Below are 15176 nucleotides of genomic sequence, written 5' to 3' on the forward strand. Positions count from 1 at the left end.
ACAAATTTTAAACAAAAGGGATATTTTTGTAAAGAGCCGTTTGGATAACTCTATGTAGGTACCCTGCGCAAAACACAGCACGTACACCTTATCTAATTGTTTCAAACCATACAGTTTGCAAACGCCAGCGGATATCCCCTACACAACATTCAGGGTGCTATTACACAAAAGCAGTCAGATGGGCGCATATTCATTATTCCGAAATATGCTTAAAGTGGAAAACTTCAATTGAGGGAATTGACAGTTTGTTTATAGTCATAGCTCGACGCTTTATTTTTCCCACAATCAAAAGATTATCGTTTATTAATTAGTATTTGCACCGAGCAGACTATCCTTCTCCCCCTATAGACTCATTCATGGGGTGTAATCCGGGGGCTCCTCGCTCGTTTCTACAGTCAAGCAGTAGCGTGGCAAATGTTCTTCAGCATCACTTTCTAAGACCCTAATATAATAGGCTTGCTCTTTACTAATATATTCTAGGCACCATTTAAGACGGATGGGATAGTCAAGTTCTTCGAATGTTATCAGCACGAGCTCGAGTTTCTCTTTGAACTAGTTTTTGCCCCAGTGTATTAGGAAACGGAAACGGAAACGAAAAATAAAAAGGATTACTTACTTTTTTATTCCTGAGAGGAAGCTTCAGCCTCTCAACGCCCAGAACTAGAAAAAATATAAAGGCTATACTAAGCAGAACGTATAGAGCGATGCGCAGCTTCGCGTTTGTTGCAACAATGCCTGCGGCAAGCGTAAGAACAGATCCTGCCGTCAGTAGGACCAGTGTTGGGCGGTCCGTTGGACAGGTTTTCGCTAGAGCCTGGAGCCTGTCAATGCGTTCACGGAGGGCGACTTGGCCAAGCTTTATGCAAAAATATCATGTTAAAAGGATAAATTATTACAATAGCTCGAAATGGGCAAGTCTTACCTTTGTAAGGATCAAAGTGCTCTCTTCCGAACCGATGTCGAAATAGGGCTTTTTTAGCGTGAAACTCTTGCATACTAACTTCCATGAGGCAAGTGTTCCACTCTCCTCGATCACTTCCAACATAAGTAGTGGGAGAGAAACTAGAAGGGAGACCTTCGATACCCTCACGGCCTTGATATATATTTACGTTCATATTCAAGTCCCATTTCACGAGCATGACACATTTTCAATACCAAACCCTAAATTGCGCAATTTTTTCGAGTATTAATTTTAGCTGCAAATTGGCATGCCGATGCCAATCTGCTCCTCATTCTCAGAAGTTGACCGACTCTAAATTTCTACAAAAGGAACATGGAGACTGCAGCTTTTGATATGCAAAATATGATATGATTATTAAAATGGAAGCCTTAACAAAGAGATTACACTAATACAAACGAAGAATACAAAATACAACGAAACAGATACCATTTCCTTGCTCTGTAATGACAAACCACGGCCAAAGCTCATCTTACTATTCCCCATGATTGTGGCAACATCTTTTGCGGACTTAGGGAGTGTAATTTGGTAATGTTTCCCCTACTTCCATGACACAATACGGCGGCAATGGCTCTACAGCTTCATCGTCTATAGCTATTGTTTCGGTGCTTTCAGAGATTTTGACAACACATATCGGCACTTTTTCATCGTAACTGAGCTCCCACTTTAAACTCGCTTGGGAAAGTTCATATTGATTAAATGTGGATAGCAGCTCTTCCATTTTTATTCTAAACTTTTTTAACCTTTCTAGTTAGCACAAAAAGCCAGGTAAATAAATACAAAATCAACGCTTACCGTCTTTCTTCTTCGCGGTAATAACCATCGCTCCAACCCCAGTGTAACAAACCAGATGCCTGCAATCGCCATTAAACCGTATGCTGCAAGTTTCATATCGTTATGTCCTAATAGCACGATGGATGAGGCCAGAGACCCCGTTCCTATAAGTAGGAACAGGAAACTGAGACGATTCGTGGGATAGGCTGCTGCCATGGACTGAAGACGTGAAATGCGGTTGTCATAGATAGGCTGCTCGAGCTTAAGAGAGGGAGAAGGAGGGAGGGAGAAACAAAAAAAGTGCTATTAGTCAGAGAGAACTACCTATATGCTACCAAGCAACATTTACTCTATCGAGCAGAACTGCTCGGCGGCTCTTCTCCAAATCATAGAAACATGGGGTGAGTAGACCAAAGTACGGCCGTACTAACTGCCAGGACGCTATAGTGTTTCTGCACATGATTCTATCTATATCCAAGGTCAAGCAGCTAGGAGGTAAAGGAGGCGAGTGCGTCTCAGATTGAGTAATAACGCTGGTATAGTAAGAAATTAATATATATATACTCCAAATAGATCTAAATCGAGACAAAATCGCGCAAAGTTGTACACGGTAAAAATTGTAAGTGTGACACATTGGTTTTGGAGGTTGCGGAAAAATACGCGAGCAAGCATCTCACAACGAGGGCCGTGAAAAACCATCTTCTGAAAGGGCCACGCAAAAATTTCAGTCGGCTTAGAAATAAGTGTACATCACCGACGAATAAGTGTTGAATAGGAAAAAAAAATGGTGCTCAACCCTCGTATATTAGCAGAAATTACTGCGCAAAGCGTTCCACTAAAAGGCCACACAAACCGGACTAGGAGAGGGCCGTGAAAACCTCTCGATGGGCCGTGAAATATCTTGATGGGCCATGAAAACATCTCAAAGGGCCATGAAAATATCTAAATGGGCCATGAAAAGAACTTTAAGGAACGATTCATCTAATGGTTTGCTTAGTCATAGACGACAGTAGAGGAATCACTCGTGCAAAGGGAATAAATGACGCATAAAAGTTCGTCCATTTTATGAGCCATAAGGAGAGCTGATTCCAGAAAAGAACCCTCGTGGATAGGATTTGAGAGCCACGAGATTGCTAGTTCGGTGAAAGTTATACTTCAACTGAAGGAGTTGAGGGGAACAAATCAAGATCAATACCATTTTAAAAAATAATAAAACAAAGTCCGTAGTTTATGAAAGTGAAAAAAAAAAGATCATGCAACAATAACAAGAGAAAGGCACTAAGGAAATATACAGAAAAAAAAAGAGCCCGTGAAATATTTAATAGAAGATATTAGCACAAGAAAGTGAAATATGGGTGAATATTGGTATCTAAAGAGAGAATATAAAAGTCTCAGCTCAGCTTTCTTCTCTTAAAAAGGGATGCAGCAGTGCCTCTTCAGCCGTGATTCGGCCTTTTGGGTCAAGATTCATGCACCGATCTAGAAAATCGAGTGCCATCTTTAAAAGATGTGGGTCCTCTTTTTCGCGCTCTGCAAACCCTTCGGGATACATGACACGACAGAATTTAGCAAAGGGAACTCTATTCTCTCGAATGTTGGGGATATTGGTCAAGAACGTGCGATCTAAACAAAAAGAAAAGGTTAAGGCATGGAGCCACTATGAATTAAAATAGGCTCAGCTTACTTAGGGTGGCTGCACATGCTTTCATCTCCTTAATTCCAAAGATCACTGCAATTTCCAAGAGAGCCTCCACATCATCATCCGACTTAAAAACAGGAAATCTTCCCGTCAAGAAACTAAGCAAGATGACACCGGCCGACCAGATGTCAATCGCGCGCGTCTGATGTATCACCTTGAAAAGCACCTCAGGAGCTCGGAACCCACGAGTTCCCGCACGATTGGCGTGTACCGATTTGCGCTTGTCATTTTTTGGATAACCAGGTCGTTTCTCATCTGCTAAAAGGTGTGGGGCGGGACGTGGGGCGGATTTGATAGCTGCCGCCGTGCTGTTTACAAATGTTTCGACAGGCAAGTTTTCTTTGTTATTGCCCTCCATAGTTTTACTGCGGGTCCGGCGAAGCTGGGCCTTTGCAGTGTTCTTACTTGCCGGTTCCTCGGGCTAAATATGCAAGAAGCGTAAGATAATAGCCACATTTTCATTAATAAGAAAATTTAGGCTACTTCGGTCAGTCCAAAATCCACCAAAACTCCTCGATTCTTTTGTATATTGAAAAGAAAATTAGTCGGTTTTACATCACGATGGATGAGATTCAGCTTATGTAGGTGGGTCAGCGCAATAAAGAGCTGACGCATATAGCTTCTGATAAGCCACATAGAGGCGTCCCGAAAAAAGTACTAATGGGTTGGGTCATTAAATTAGATCTAGGGAAAAGAGAAAATCGAAATTTTAACAATGAAGAAACTGTAATTACCCGAAAATCATCGTGGCGAAAGTATGGCAGTACCACCACAACTTGATCTTCTTGACGCATAGCAGTTATGAGGGATATTATATGCGGACATCCCCGTAGGCGGTTCAGTATGCTGATCTCATTTGCAATTCGGATAGGACTGCTCGTCACACAAAGGCGCTTGAGCGCTACCATGCGCGCCTTGTGAATTCGTTTTTGCTTTTTTTGATTGGGTTCACATGCTTCAGTTTTCTTTTCGTTGTCGGAGTCGTCAGAGGAGGAGGACGAGATTAACCAGCTGTCGTTGTCGAATTTCGAGTGATGAAGATCGATTGCCTTATATACAGAGCTAAACGTGCCTGCGATTGGAAATGTAAAGATTGCAATTAAGGAAACGACCAACAAAATGGATCCAAACAGGTGGTCTGACCTTCTCCGATCTTGTCTACCAGCTTATACATTTTGTCTATTCCTTTGAATGACCTAACAAATTCCTGCATTTCTATTAAAATTTCATTTTCTTGTGAGTCACCCTCAGTGGGTGAGTCTGATTGCTGTGAATGAGTTCGAGGGATTTCTTCCATTTAGTTGAGCAGAATTGCTATGCTGTAATGGAAAACCGAGAAAGAAAGGATCTGTGAAGTAAATGCTATATTGCAATTATTATTTTTTTCGTGAGACCCCAATGGCTTTGATTTTTTCGCGTCGAATGAAATAAACCTATTGCTATTTTTCGCGTTTTCGTGTTATTTTATTTTAATATTTTTTATTTTATTTCATAGGGGCAACACCGTTTTAATAACCTAAATGCCCGAATTTTCTTTGAAGAATATGTAAAGAATCTGGTCACCAGTTGTAGCCTTCAAAGATCTGGCAGGAGGAGCAAATCTGGATGAAGAGTGCGAGATTATAAGACTTGAGAGAGTTATAATTGAATCTCCTCAGACTGTAATCCTCAACTGAATTAGCTCTAGATATGAAACTGGAAATTACAAAAGACATGCTGCCATGAAGCAAAATCAAGAATTCGAGGTTGCTGTCAACGCGTCCTCTCCACTTACTAGAGTAGAGCACATTATTTGAAACTGCCCTTGGACAGAGAATCGAAGATTGAATCCCCCACAAAATATTCGTATATCCCCTGTTTTTTAGTTGTTTTTATTGTCATTGTCATCATTTGAGAACAAATTAGCATTTGTTTTCAAATATGTTTTAAAACTATTATTATGGGACAATTGACCTTAGCCGTGGTTATATCTGGTCGGTTCAAATGGCTCCACTTCAAGGGTATGTCCTGTACTAAACGTGAGGCCGATGCATGGCCCATTCTAAACATCAACACTGGAGGAATGAAGAGTTTGCACAGTGCAGATGTAGAGATTCAGTGCATCCTCCGTTTGTATTAATGCAGATGATACACTTAAAATATTGGAGGATGCGTTAATGCATCCAGATTTTCCCAAAGATTCGTTTGAATTACCTAAAGCGGGCAGTGCGAATTATTAACGGATTTCCCATTCTCTCATGGCTTATGAATCTGAGCAAGTAGAAATCAGCAAATCCGAACCCCAAAACGGGCGATGAAGAGCAGTTTTTCAATACACACCTAATCACCAGAACATATCCGTCATTCCTCTCTAAACCAGTATTCTCTTCTCTCTCCATCTCCAGTATTACATTTCCAGAACATATCATTTCTAACGGCCTTTGTGACTCTTGCAATTTTTGGAAAATGTCCACTTTTACCCACGAATTTGTTTGGCCGTCCTCCTCCCCAGAGACCGTGATCGTGACGGGCTCATTTGATAATTGGTCCAAGAGCACATATCTGACGCGTGAAGAGGATCGTTTTGCGCGCACAATTGAGCTGAAGCATGCCCAGGCTGTTGACGGTAAAATACATTTCAAATATATAGTGGACGGAGAGTGGCGTGTCGACTCTTCGCAACCCCAGGATAAGGATGAGAAAAACAATGAAAACAACTATTTGGTTGTGCCGGAATTGATAGAGAATGAAAAAATGGGTAGGACATAATTTTCTTTTATCTTGTTGGCTTTTTTCAGCGTATTAATGCAATTGTTCATAGATAACGAAGAGAAATTGGTACCACTGCCTATTTCGCCTCTCGCGCCTGAGACGATCTCGACTGAGGTTGTTCCAGAACCCGTAAACGGAAAGACGCCTTCGCCGCAGCTCCCACCTCTGCCTATCGTACCCCTCGCGCCTGAAATGATTTCCACCGATGCTCCTACGGACAATGCAAATGATAAGGCCTCCGAATCCCAACTTCCTCCTCTACCTGTGCTGCCACTTGCTCCCGAAACTATTTTACCCGCTTCTACAGAAAAAGAGGCCTCTGAATCGGATTTGAAGCCTCTTGGAGTTGCACCTATTGCTCCCGAAGGCACCGTTCCGCCTGTTGCAGAAAAAGCGGGGGTGACTCATGACGATATCAAAGCAGCAGTGGAAGCGGAGGAGAGGGGCGAAAACGTGGATTCTGTAAAGGAGAGATTGGAAAAGGTGTCTGCCGACAACAATAATCAACCTCAGCCCGAATTGAAACCTCTAGGGGTTGTGCCGATTGCTCCTGAGGGCGCAGTTCCTCCTATTGCGGAGAAGGCAGGACTCTCTCACGAAGAAATCCAAGCTGCAGTAGAAGCAGAGCAACGCGGGGAAAGTGTGGAGGAGGTATTATCGAAACTAGAAAGTGATAAAAAGGGCATCGAGAATGGGGACCCGTCCAATACCAATGAGCAATCTGGATTGAACGCATCTAAAGATAACAAATCTCGCGCTCCTGTGGAGTCAACCGAGGCAACGAGTGCCTCACTACCCCCTGCCGAAATGCCTTTCCCAGCAGATCTTACTAAGACTGCCGAGCCATCTACTGCACCTATCAAAGTACCAGAGAAGAGGGCGGAGGCTCCTTCAGCACCCGAAGGAACCAAGTCTGCTGAGACGGCAGCTACTTCTGCCGTTACTAGCCCTCCTCAAAACGCGACCTCCGAAAACCCAAATCCGGAGCCGGGGCAGCAACAAAAGTCCCCATCCAAGTTGAAGGATTTCTTCAGAAAGTTGATAACTTGTAGTTTCTAAACAAACACTTAATAATTCATGGACGGATCTTATGCGTTATTTGATTCAATCCTTATTAATTAGTTGGCCTATATGATGGTTATTGTTTTTTTCCTCTTTTTTTTGTCTTGTTTGGAATCCTTTCCATGTCTTGCTTTAATTCCTATCCACACACATTTTACGCTTATGCTTTTATGCAAGATATAATGTTAATGATATATTTATTTCTCTTTCGCCCATTATTATAATATATTGTCGAAAGTTCTCCTGTACCGGTCTGCCTATTATCATTCCCATTCAAATATAGTAAAGATGGTAAGAAACAAAGAGTCCCTAGAGATGTTTTTTATGTTATTTTCCCAGCTGGGCCATTTCCTGCAAGCTCTTCTTGAGAGATCCTGCGAACTCGGATGCACTGGTCTCGGAGCAGTCTCTATAGGCTGACAAGCTGAATTTGAGGTTATTACGCCCGATTGCGTAGTTTGTGCCATAGCCCTCGGGAACCACGGCTCCAAAACCGCCCCACTGATTGTCGCCGGGAGACATGTTCGATGTGGAGAGCCGGAAATACTGCCCCTTAATGTATGAAGGGTCGGTGAAAATTTGTGGCATTTTCTCCTCGGGAGTCACCATGCACCGAAGACCGAGCAAGTGGCGATCCACTCCCTTACCATTGCTCGCGGCACGCATGTACTCAACATGCGCTTCGATTGCCCTTTGGAAAGCTTCGATTTTCTTTTGCTTCTGCAATAAGGTAGCCAAAATTTGAGTACCATTCTTTCATTCTCCTCTATTTGTAAATATTTACCGAGCTCCCCTCACTCAAGAAAGTCTTACAGAACTCCAAGCTCTCTACCGAGCAAGAACGTACTGTCTCAGTTCTCCCGTGAAGGAAACCGCGGGTCGATGCTGTCTCATAAGTAGCACATGATTTGCCATAGATGCGGTAGTAAGCGAGCTGAAGAGCCATTTGAACATAGGCATCAGGGCTAACTTTGACTGGAAAGAGAAATATAAATTAGCTTATACACACTAAAATGATCTAGAATAACAATAATTACAGCTTTTCAATAGGTCGCTACCATACTCCGGGAAGTGGATGATCATGCTCTCCACGTTATCGATTGCTTTTTTTGCATTGACTTCCGCTTCATAAATGGAATGCTGCACATCCGATCCCACCTCCCATTTGAGATGCTGAGGAGAAGGAAGAGACGCGCTAGATGCGTTCTTGGGGTTTTTAGCTGGCTCACTATACCATGAAAAATTAAGCGAATCTCGCCTCTCTATCTTGTTTTGCGGAAACAATAGGAACTAGTATACCTTCGAACCACATAATCAAATATCTGACCAGGTGTCACTGCGTCTACCGGGGTATGCTGAGTGTATGAATTCACTCCGTAGGTCAACGGGAAATTCCATCAAGTGTAGAGAGAAATAAAACAATCCTACCTCTCCATTTACTCCGGCCCTCCCGTTATTCTCCACGATAAGCTGAAACGCCTTATCGAACCAACGATTATGCGCGTCCAACCCGTGAAACAGGTTGAAGTGAGAAATATCATAACCATTGGGTGAGGCATAGTCGTCGAGACACAATACAAATAACGAAGTATCGATCGACTGGAAACTCTGGCGATTAACTGATGATGCTTCTAAGGCTTTTCTGCACTATTTGTTGGGAAATAACTTTTTTTGTCAGTTATATAGATGTATGAGGGAATAGATCGCTATTCACGCCCACCTTAGCCCAAACATCACGATTTTCAGAAGTTAGTACGCCCACCGCCGGCTGCAATTCTTTCAATGACTGTACCTGATTGATAACTTGCTGCAGTTGCCTATAAACTATATTAGTGTCTAAGTCTTTGCTGTACAAAGAACTACCACACCTACCCTTCAATAGTTGATACGGGTACTAGCCGTCCGGCGTCATCCAATACAGGGACATGGAACAACTGATCTTTGAAAAGAACAGTGATATGTCGAGCAGTGGTCGGCCATTGGTGCACCAGGCGATCATGAGGAAAATCTGGGATGCGCGTCGTTCCAAAAATGCATTTGTACTGATTCATGCAAAGGGGTCCAGTGCGGTTCGACTCGGCTGGCAAGGTCTCCCTACATATCATTCAGCGTAAGGCTGTTTAATGTATATCGAACAGAGGTAGTATCGAAATCTCACCGGTTGATAGAGTCGCAGACCTCAAGTAAAGTACTCACGAAACCGGCGGCGCGCTTAAGCTGCAACTCAGAGGTTTGTCCATGGGGAGGGGGCTTCTTCAAAACACCATTGTTAGGGTCACGAAATTGATCCCACCAATTCACATTAATCATAGTTGGGACACGCCATTCCAAATAGGCTTTTTTAAGCCAGATATCTTCAAGCCAGGAGTACTATAATCACCCATGAAGCAAATCGATATATAAGCACAAGCGCGTGAGTACCTCGAAAATTGATTGTATGATCCTTATAGGTGAAGCAGAAATACTTACAGGAACTTTTTTGTCTAGCTCTTGCAATCTTGCCTGCAGTTTCTCGCCAATTCCTCTAGGTTGCAAGAATTCATTAACAGCTTGCTCCGTGGTTTTGTACTCCTCTTGAGAAAGGAGTGGAATAAGGGAGCGTAGATATCTGTCAGAAGTTTCGCGTAGACTTGGAATCGGGAGACGAGGGAGTTTTGCTTGGTTGGCAAAGGTCTTTGCAGGAGTGGGGACCGGCTGGTCAGATGCATAGTTGCGCTTGGGGGCAATTCTATTGATAGAGTTGTAATAAAGCGATAGGTACCATGGAAATAATATCGTAGTACCAAATGGGTAGTTACCTGGAAATTGGACATTTCCTAGCGTGGTATATTGGAGAATTCAGTCGGAAAGCAACGCGATGCATGGGGTAAAAATTAGAGAGCAAAATGTTCGAATGAATTGAACAGAATAGAGTAAGAAGGTTATCGCTGGAACACGTGAAAAGATATGGGAGTGGCTAACGAAGCTAGTGGCTGTCACATCTAAGCGATCATAAAATCCTACTAATCTTGAAACAAAATCTCTATCTCACTTAAAGATAAAGTAAAGCACTACGCCATAAAGCCTCTATCTTGGTTGAAACTTTATTATGTAACCGGCAAGCTAACTAAAGATATCGTTTACATTTGGAGTTCTGCAAACTCGATATTTTGATAAAATTGCATAGATCAATAGTGGATTTCAAGCGGTAGCAAACCCTTCTTTGTGGTCGCAACTGGGAAATCGTGGATAGCCTCTCGATGCTTTGGTACATCAAAGTTTATCTCGTATATCTATTCTGCGATATACAAATAAACCTTTATTTTACATCTGACTCTTCTTTTTCATCCTCGCTTTCTTTTGAGTCCCGAACATCTTTAGAATACATTTTCCGATTTGTTGCCATTTCCAGTATCTCCATAGCCTCCGGATTAGAGTCAAGAATCGAACGCTTAACCTTCCGGGCCATTTGTGTCGGGTCTTTATCCGTAGGCCGCACGAGCCATACTTCAACATCGTCGACAAGAAAGTCCTGATTTGTCGCAAGGCATGGACTATTATATGTGGAGCAGAGCGGGCCGGCTTTAGAATGTCCGTGCAGGAAATCACTCGCAATCCAGAGCCCGAAGTAATCCAATTGACCTCCCATACCCAAGCCTATGAGAACACGACAGTTAAATATATGCGTTTTCATGGAATACAAAGAAAAACCTCACCGTTAGGAAGAGTCTGGGCGCCAAAGTTCAAGTACTGGAAGTTCGTGTTGTAGGAGGATGTCCGATACAAGCGTAAGGGGTCCAAAGTAAACAAAAAATTCTTTTGATTTCCATAGAAGTTGGGGCGCTGCTCCCAGTCTGCATCGGCAAAACCGCCAAATACTTTTCCATTTTTATCCTTAACCACTAAAAGTGTGGACCCAGCATCTATAATTGCATTAGTGAAAGCAGTAAATGACGCGCCATCTCTCCGAGAGGAAAAGAGCAGTTGATGAGGGAAGTTGACCTGGCGACAATTGGGTGGAAGATATGCCACAAGAAGAAAGTAATCGTAGGGAGTAATTATTTCTGAAAATGATGTTTTGAAGGGAGAGAGCAAAGGTGGGGCGATTACACCCTCGTACACACCATGTTTCAGGTCTCCTTCAGCAGGTAGGTTGGGGCCTTCCTTCCCAAATCTTCCAAAAAATAGCTGGCGAAAAATTAGAAGGAATAAGACACGGAATGAAAATGTGCTCTCAAACCAATCTTGAAATTCATTTATTTGGGGAATGGCGTTCTCGCAGTTCCGTTTCCAGCACATCGCTTCTTGCTCTACCTCCTCCTCCGGGATATCTGGCTTCAATTTATACGAGACAAGTATATAATCAACAAGTCGCGAAAGCGCTATGTTTTCAGAGTTGCAATCTCCAAAATTATCGCGATTTCGCCCACTTCCACGCCACCATTCTTGAACCCCAAGATAACTTATAATTTCCACAAAAGAACGCAGCGAAGAACATGAGAGAGAGGCGAGCTGAAAGGCGGCATCAGCTTTCTCAAAAGTGCTAACTTTAGTGAGCAGACGGGCCGATTCAATTAAGCCGAAGGCAGAGACTGGTGAATCAAGGGTTGGAGGATTTTTCGAAGCAGGCGAATTTGCTTGCATAAATGCCAGAAGTCCCTTTTGTAATTCCTGAGGAAGTCTGGGCCAGAATGGATGTTTCTATATTAATATGAGGGGGTATTGATTAAAAATGGCGCTATGAATGGGTTATAGTACTATGGCACCTGGAACTCGACATTAGAGGAATCATCGCTAAGTTTCTTTAATAAGATCTCGATATTTTGCCGTTCATTATCCGAGAAATAGTCAAGCTTCTCTTTAATTAAATTGCTCTGTGTACTGGCTTTGTTCCCCATTATAGTACTTTTGCTTTTACCAGCATAAGTTTTAATAAACGAATTTTTCGATACGCCAATTACGAAGGAATAAAAATTCAAGCCACTAGCCCTTCGAATTAGGCCATCTTAATCTTGGATCCTTGTCTCCATAATCTGGAGTAATATTCCACGATATACATGGGGTCGGAGTTTGGACTTTGCCACACTGCTTTAGTCACGAGCGTCCTGGGAAGAAACCTTTTTTGCTCGGCTTCTAGTTAGCTACAAACATCATCATGGTTATCAAATCACCCTATCCTCCAGTTGTTATTCCCGACGTGGATCTCTTCACATTCCTTTTCAGCCAAAAGGACTCGATTCCACAACACAAGGATGTGTTTGTCGATGCAGTCACGGGAAATGCTCTCACCTATGGACAACTGGAGAGCGATGCAAAAAGATTCTCAGCTATGCTCCAAGAACGCTATGCTTTTCAACCCGGCAGTGTGGTTGCGATCTATGCCCCTAACCATGTAATTCCATGCGTATACTTCATACTAGATTAACGCTATTTTCTCTGACTCTTCTAAAGTTAGATTACGCTGTTCCTTTGTACGGGGTTTGGGCGGCTGGCGGGGTTGTCAGCCCAGTCAACTCCTATTACACAGTAGATGAGCTAACACATCAACTTGAACTTAGCGGTGCCAGATATTTGGTAACTCATCCTGATGTTCTCGACGTCGCTCTTGGTGCAACTCGGCGCGCTAATATTCCAAATCATCATCTACTACTGTATGGAGACACAGAAGTTAAAGGCATCAGACCTTACAGAGCACTGATGACAGAACAAGAGCGTAATCCAGTCAAAGTGAATCCTAATGAAATAGCACTTTTAAATTTCAGTTCGGGAACTACCGGTAATAGTCAAAATAGCTCATTTTCAACACGCTCCTATACCACTCTCAACCCTTTGAATGTGTAGGCAAGAGCAAAGGTGTGATGCTCACCCATAGAAATCTGGTATCAAACATGATGCAAATTAAGATTTATGATAAGGGTACTATATTCGCACAAAGTTGCAATATCAATTCTAATACGATCTATATAAATAACAGGTCATATTGATAGTGATAGAGACGTGCAAGCAGCTGCTGTTCCACTCTATCACATGTACGGGCTCCTTCTTATCATTCTTTTTGCTCTACACCATGTAAAATTAAACAGCAATTCCGAGACAAGCAACTCATTTATCTCATGCTGCCTTTTATTTTTAATTTTAGGGGAGAAAATCCGTCATTTTACCTAGGTTTGACCTTGAACTTTTCCTAGCTTCAATCCAAAAATATCGTGTCACCTATGCCCCGCTTGTGCCCCCCATTATTCTCTTGCTTGCAAAACACCCACTGGTAGATAAGTATGACGTGAGTTCGTTGCGCAAAATATTTTCTGCTGCGGCTCCACTAAGCGATGAGCTTGGCCAGGAACTTAAGCAAAGACTTGGTATAGTTTTACGACAAGGGTACATAAAGAACATTTTCCTTTGGCTAAAATGCATAGCACCTGAGAACCCATCTACCTATTTCATTCTAGGTACGGCATGACTGAACTTAGCCCATTTACTCACATGGCTCCATGGGATATGGAGGATGAATATGGTAAAAAATATATGTGTGCGCAATCCGTGAAATACTATCTCGGCTTACTGTTTTGTAATGATAGGCACTGTTGGTCCTCTAGTTTCCAATATGGAAGCCAAAGTCGTGGATACGAATGGAAAGGAAGTTAAGGCAGGAGAAATTGGCGAACTCTGGGTCCGTGGACCCAATGTTATGAAGGTATGGCTGAAAGAGGAAAAGAAAACCAGCCACCCATTGCATTAATTGGCGAATCTAGGGCTACATAAAAAATATAGAGGCAACTCGAGAAACCATTGACCCCGATGGCTTTTTACACACCGGCGATATTTGTCGATATGACGAAAGAGGGTAAAGCCTTTGGAGTTTATATTTCTCAGAAGACGAAAATATAAGCTGACCCTTGCTTTTTTTCATTTCTAGATACTTTTACATTGTTGACCGGGCCAAAGAGCTGATAAAATACAAGGGATTTCAGGTCGCCCCAGCAGGTGAACATAGCTTTCTTCTCTTTTATAATCGCACTGGAAAATAATCGAGTGTGCATTACTTTTACCACTTTGCAGAACTTGAAGCTCTCCTCCTTACCCATCCCAAAGTGGCCGACTGTTGTGTTATTGGTATCTATTCTTCAGATAATATGACCGAATTACCTTGCGCTTTCGTGGTCCCTAAGCAGAATATAGCTGACGATAAGCGAACATTATCGCAAGAGTTGGTGGATTTTGTGAAAGCACGCGTCGCACATTATAAGCAACTGCGAGGTGGAGTGCATTTTGTAGAGAGCATCCCGAAGAGCGCCGCAGGAAAGATATTGAGGCGAGTCCTTAGATCCCAATTACCCTCACAGTCTGATATCAAACTTATTTCAAAACTCTGATTCTTGAACTGGGAACTTCTCATCTCTCTTATGTTAAGCTTCTAAACATAAAATTGATAAAGCAATATCAGGCAAATTGCTAGACTTTTATCTGATCCAATCCAATCATTCCGTGTTTCAGCTAAAAGGTTATGTTGTTTCGACATCAACACTCTAGGAGACATCGATCAAACTGAAAAGAGAAAAAAAAATACGAAAAACAAGTATCGGCCCCGAGAAGACGTTGTTTGTAAATAAAAAGTATGGAGAACGACTCAAGATCAAATCCCCTACTGCCAGGAGCCATGGAACCGCCACATAATACATATATACATAGATGCGAGCTAGTTCCCCGCGTAGTGTTTTTTTTTGTTAGTCAGAAATTAAGTCTTTTTAGCCGGCGGGACCTTAATACACACAACCGAGTTAGGTTCTTGGTTGGGGCCAAAGCTTGGTTCGTTAGACAGTGTGGAGGGAGAGGTATGGATCCAATTGTCCAGTCAGACCGAGTGAATACTTCGGGTATTCGATTTCTATATCCCGCATGATTTTCCGATTTGGCTCCCGGGATAATGTTTTGAGTGTTATGTGATTATCAAGC

The 15176-nt window shown here is 42.6% G+C and overlaps 6 protein-coding genes across 6 annotated transcripts; 2 read left to right on the top strand and 4 right to left on the bottom strand.

Moving 5' to 3' along the window:
- Positions 1 to 354: 354 nt before the first annotated feature.
- Positions 355 to 2192, bottom strand: VTP21DRAFT_9486 (uncharacterized protein; the record flags this gene model as incomplete). The annotated part of the gene is made up of 6 exons (XM_069400447.1): positions 355 to 552; positions 617 to 856; positions 923 to 1093; positions 1503 to 1691; positions 1754 to 1993; positions 2082 to 2192. 6 exons carry the CDS (start codon positions 2190 to 2192, stop codon positions 355 to 357), a joined length of 1149 nt encoding a protein of 382 aa, XP_069254373.1.
- Positions 2193 to 3128: 936 nt separating this feature from the next.
- Positions 3129 to 4728, bottom strand: VTP21DRAFT_9487 (uncharacterized protein; the record flags this gene model as incomplete). Its single annotated transcript, XM_069400448.1, has 5 exons — positions 3129 to 3355; positions 3417 to 3852; positions 3915 to 4088; positions 4166 to 4503; positions 4575 to 4728. The coding sequence occupies 5 exons, from the start codon at positions 4726 to 4728 to the stop codon at positions 3129 to 3131; spliced, it is 1329 nt and encodes a 442-aa protein (XP_069254374.1).
- Positions 4729 to 5876: 1148 nt separating this feature from the next.
- VTP21DRAFT_9488 (uncharacterized protein) lies at positions 5877 to 7241 on the top strand (the record flags this gene model as incomplete). Its single annotated transcript, XM_069400449.1, has 2 exons — positions 5877 to 6168; positions 6232 to 7241. The coding sequence occupies 2 exons, from the start codon at positions 5877 to 5879 to the stop codon at positions 7239 to 7241; spliced, it is 1302 nt and encodes a 433-aa protein (XP_069254375.1).
- Positions 7242 to 7571: 330 nt separating this feature from the next.
- Positions 7572 to 10107, bottom strand: VTP21DRAFT_9489 (uncharacterized protein; the record flags this gene model as incomplete). The annotated part of the gene is made up of 10 exons (XM_069400450.1): positions 7572 to 7964; positions 8029 to 8219; positions 8282 to 8472; positions 8544 to 8599; positions 8673 to 8891; positions 8965 to 9061; positions 9117 to 9338; positions 9403 to 9614; positions 9714 to 9972; positions 10043 to 10107. The coding sequence occupies 10 exons, from the start codon at positions 10105 to 10107 to the stop codon at positions 7572 to 7574; spliced, it is 1905 nt and encodes a 634-aa protein (XP_069254376.1).
- Positions 10108 to 10542: 435 nt separating this feature from the next.
- Positions 10543 to 12121, bottom strand: VTP21DRAFT_9490 (uncharacterized protein; the record flags this gene model as incomplete). The annotated part of the gene is made up of 3 exons (XM_069400452.1): positions 10543 to 10880; positions 10940 to 11924; positions 11990 to 12121. The coding sequence occupies 3 exons, from the start codon at positions 12119 to 12121 to the stop codon at positions 10543 to 10545; spliced, it is 1455 nt and encodes a 484-aa protein (XP_069254377.1).
- A 257-nt stretch (positions 12122 to 12378) lies between these two features.
- On the top strand, positions 12379 to 14596 carry VTP21DRAFT_9491 (uncharacterized protein; the record flags this gene model as incomplete). Its single annotated transcript, XM_069400453.1, has 10 exons — positions 12379 to 12615; positions 12675 to 12999; positions 13065 to 13139; positions 13198 to 13292; positions 13363 to 13601; positions 13673 to 13737; positions 13802 to 13917; positions 13976 to 14067; positions 14140 to 14207; positions 14283 to 14596. 10 exons carry the CDS (start codon positions 12379 to 12381, stop codon positions 14594 to 14596), a joined length of 1626 nt encoding a protein of 541 aa, XP_069254378.1.
- Positions 14597 to 15176: the final 580 nt, after the last annotated feature.

Source organism: Calcarisporiella thermophila, assembly GCF_041956535.1.
Source record: "Calcarisporiella thermophila strain CBS 279.70 unplaced genomic scaffold VTP21scaffold_5, whole genome shotgun sequence".
NCBI lineage: Eukaryota > Fungi > Calcarisporiellomycota > Calcarisporiellomycetes > Calcarisporiellales > Calcarisporiellaceae > Calcarisporiella > Calcarisporiella thermophila.